The sequence below is a fragment of the Papaver somniferum genome, chromosome 2 (assembly GCF_003573695.1).
Source record: "Papaver somniferum cultivar HN1 chromosome 2, ASM357369v1, whole genome shotgun sequence".
NCBI classification, from domain to species: Eukaryota; Viridiplantae; Streptophyta; class Magnoliopsida; order Ranunculales; family Papaveraceae; genus Papaver; species Papaver somniferum.
The window spans coordinates 79,985,310-79,988,717 of record NC_039359.1 but is presented as its reverse complement, the minus strand read 5'-3'; the positions used below and the strand labels follow the sequence as shown (position 1 = coordinate 79,988,717).

The window sequence follows — 3,408 nt, the reverse complement described above, 5'->3', positions numbered from 1 at the left end:
TTAGTATAAAGGTGAAGGACAATATAGACAATTCTCTAATTTTTAAGACACCTCTTAACCCTCTTCGATGGTTGAAAATAAAAGAATGGCCCTAATTTCTGTTGAGTGGCCCCTAAAACCCCTAGGCTAATAACAACCAAAATTTGTTGAAGAGAAGTTTGGCTAAGCGAGTAAGTGGACCGGACTGAATCGATTGATAATTTGCTGGACCATTTGTTTAACTTGTATGTTTTTGGGATTCTCGAAAGACGTATTTAAAACCCCCCTCACAGTTTCTACACGTTAGCGCGGCCAACGCTTGCTTTGGCGCAGCGCACAGGAGATAAGAGGTATGATCCTTGCTAAATCCTAATAAAATCATAAAGAACATATGGTATATACCGATTCTTGCTACACGTTACATGAATTAATCCAAGTCCAATACAGTGAGCTGATGATTACCATTTCATTTTTTTAAGAAAGAGTATAATAAATTGCAAGCGCACTAAACTTATTTGGTAAAAGGTGGAACATAGCGTGGTTTGGCAACCACAATGAGATGAGAGACCCTATGCATTGTGATGCCAAACACTTCGGTCATGTCAAGATCCTCTGGCTTGATACCAGGTGGGAGCTCGTAATCAAAGCTATGGAGAACTTGAGCAAGAGCGAGTTCTACACTCGCTATTCCAAATGTAATTGCTGGACACATTCTCCTCCCAGACCCAAATGGAATGAGTTCATAATCCTGTCCTTTATAGTCAACAGAGCTGCCAATGAATCTCTCCGGTTCAAAAACATCTGGATTGTCCCAAGATTCAGGGTCTCTCCCAATTGCCCAAGCATTAACGAAGAACCTTGTTTTTGCAGGAATTTCATATCCGTCTATTGTTACTTCGGCCATGGATTCTCTTGGGACTAGTACTGGAGCAGGAGGATGCATCCTGAGAATCTCTTTTATGACAGCATTCAAGTATGGCATTTTGGGAAGATCAGTCTTTAACACAGTAGTCCTATCTCCAACAATTGCTCTTACTTCAGCTTGTGCTTTTTCCATGACTCTTGGATTCATTATGAGCTCTGTCATCCCCCAATCTAATGCTATGAAAGTCGTATCAGTTCCTGCAGCAAACATATCCTGCATCCAAATCCATAGACATGACCCACACTTTCCAGATTATAAATTGGCTTATTAAGCAACTGAAAAGGTTGAGAAAAAACATACCAAGATTATGGCTTTGACATTATCCATAGTCAGAGTCTCATCATCCTTTTGAACTTCGAGGAGGACGTCAACAATGTCTTTGCACTCGTCTTTTGATTTCTTAGAATTCCGATGTTCAGCAATAACATCCTCAAAGAAACAGTCGAAACGTTCAGTCGTATTTACTAGTCTAGCTTTGATGCCTGTTAAACTGTGTATCCATTCCAGTGAAGGGAAATAATCACCAATACTAAATCCTCCTAGCAAAACCTGGTAATCCTCTAGCATCTTTTGGAACCCATGTTTATCATACTCTCCTCCTGCTGAAAAATCTCTTCCAAATGCCGTCCTGCAGACAACGTCGTTCGCGTAGAGTGCCAACATCTTGGTAAGGTCGACTACCTTGGTAGACCCATCTTTATACAAGTACTGACCATCTGCAATGCGGTGAATCATACGTACAACCTCCTCTTCTCTCACAGGGCTGTAAGACTGGACCCTTTTGGTACTAAGAAGTTCTAGTATGCATATTTTCCGGATATGTCTCCAGTAAGCACCGTAGGGTGCAAAAACCACGTCAGTGCAGTTATAGAAGAGGTGTTGTGCTCCTAAAATTTGAGGTCGGCTTGAAAGAGCAAGATCATGGGTTTTAAGTACTTCCTTCGCTAATCGAGCTGATGATACCACCACGGTAGGGATCTCACCCAGCTGTAGCTGAATTATAGGGCCATATTTATCGGTTAAGCGACGGAGTGAGAGGTGCGGAAGACTACTAAGCTGGTGAAGGTTGCCAATAATTGGCAACTTTGGAGGACTTGGTGGAAGCTTTTTGTAGTTCTTTTTTTGGTTATTCTTGACAAGATAATGGAGTGATACTAGTACCAGTAGAGTGACAATAATTGTGACAAGGTAGAGCTCAGGGTAATGAAGTTTTTCTTGCAGGTAAACCAACGCTGATTCTTTAAACCATCGAAACAACGACAACGACGACGGATCCATTCGAATTCAATTAATACAAGATTTCAGATCTCAAAATTAAGCTAGTGTCTAAAACATGCCGGTCAACTTGCAATTTAGCTCAAACAACTGTGCAATCCTTCAACTTGCTTGATATATAGATCTGAACTCATTCAAATGCAATAACTCAGACCATGAACAAATCTAATAAAGAAGCTGGTTATCAAATACATAAAACTAATAATCCAAGTCCTAGATTAATTTTATTCTTAGCTAAATTACTTGAGTTTAAACTAGCATCATGAAAAGCTTATTAAATTAATCATTCCTTAAACTTGGAAAAGCTAGCTCAATTCAAGCTTAATACAGAATGATAGATAGAAATTTACCATACCCCATAGCGCTCATCTCCATTTACCATTACCAGCAAGTTCTTCCATCTCTAAATCTACACCCACCATCAATTTGTATGGTAAAGAAGGTGTTTCTATCCATTTTGCTAAATGACAAAGCTTTTTTAGTATTGCTAGTTTAGTTTGGAATTTGGAAGAAAAGCATTTGAGGTGAATTTGATACGCCTCCAGTTAACTGGTGCACCCCATTAGTCACACGGTGAAGGGGTCAAATTTTGAATGACGGTACATGTTTTCTATCACAAGGAAAAATCCGTACCATGTGTCAATTTACGGTCACAAAGATATAGAATCTCGAGGTAATGTGCAGGTGGCGAAGCAAATTCAGGGATACGAGGTAGGTTTTTGTCCCACGTGCATTTTGGAGCACTAAAATTTTACTTTATATAATAACATGGTACACTGATATCACTCGACTAGCTATTCCTAATTAAGTTAATAACACTTCACAGTGATAGCAAGTAATGGAGGGAATCCTACTGCTTTTTATTTCTCAAGTTTTCTTACATTACCAAACAAAACAGCCGGTAAGAGTTTTCTTTTTTCTTTTTATAAAAAGAACTCCCAACAGTTCATTGATATAGGGGATTTTGGAAATCGGAAATGCTGGCAAGATATTTTAAGATCATTATACAATAGCTGAATTCATGACTCCGCCAAATGTTGACTAATCATCCCAATTTTATAATCATAAAAACCATTCCTAAAGGACCAAATCACATTAAGGGGACTAATTAGTTTTAAAACAAAAACAAAGCCGCGATTGGACCGGTCTCAATCTAGTGATTTCAAGAACATGTAAGCCTAGATTACATGATCAGAAGTTTTTCATTTTCGAACATGTAAGACGGTCTT

General features: G+C 38.9%; 1 protein-coding gene across 2 annotated transcripts; it reads right to left on the bottom strand.

The window, feature by feature from the left end:
• Positions 1-349: 349 nt before the first annotated feature.
• LOC113348156 (cytochrome P450 71A1-like) lies at positions 350-2,694 on the bottom strand. Of its 2 annotated transcripts, none has more exons than XM_026591861.1 (3): positions 2,535-2,694; positions 1,205-2,303; positions 350-1,117 (listed from the first exon to the last, which is right to left on the bottom strand). In XM_026591861.1, the coding sequence occupies exons 2-3, from the start codon at positions 2,180-2,182 to the stop codon at positions 491-493; spliced, it is 1,605 nt and encodes a 534-aa protein (XP_026447646.1). In that variant the 5' UTR covers positions 2,183-2,303; positions 2,535-2,694; the 3' UTR covers positions 350-490. The 2 variants fall into 2 exon arrangements, with proteins under 2 accessions (XP_026447646.1, XP_026447647.1); XM_026591862.1 differs by having other exon boundaries at positions 2,530-2,691.
• Between the last annotated feature and the right edge of the window lie 714 nt (positions 2,695-3,408).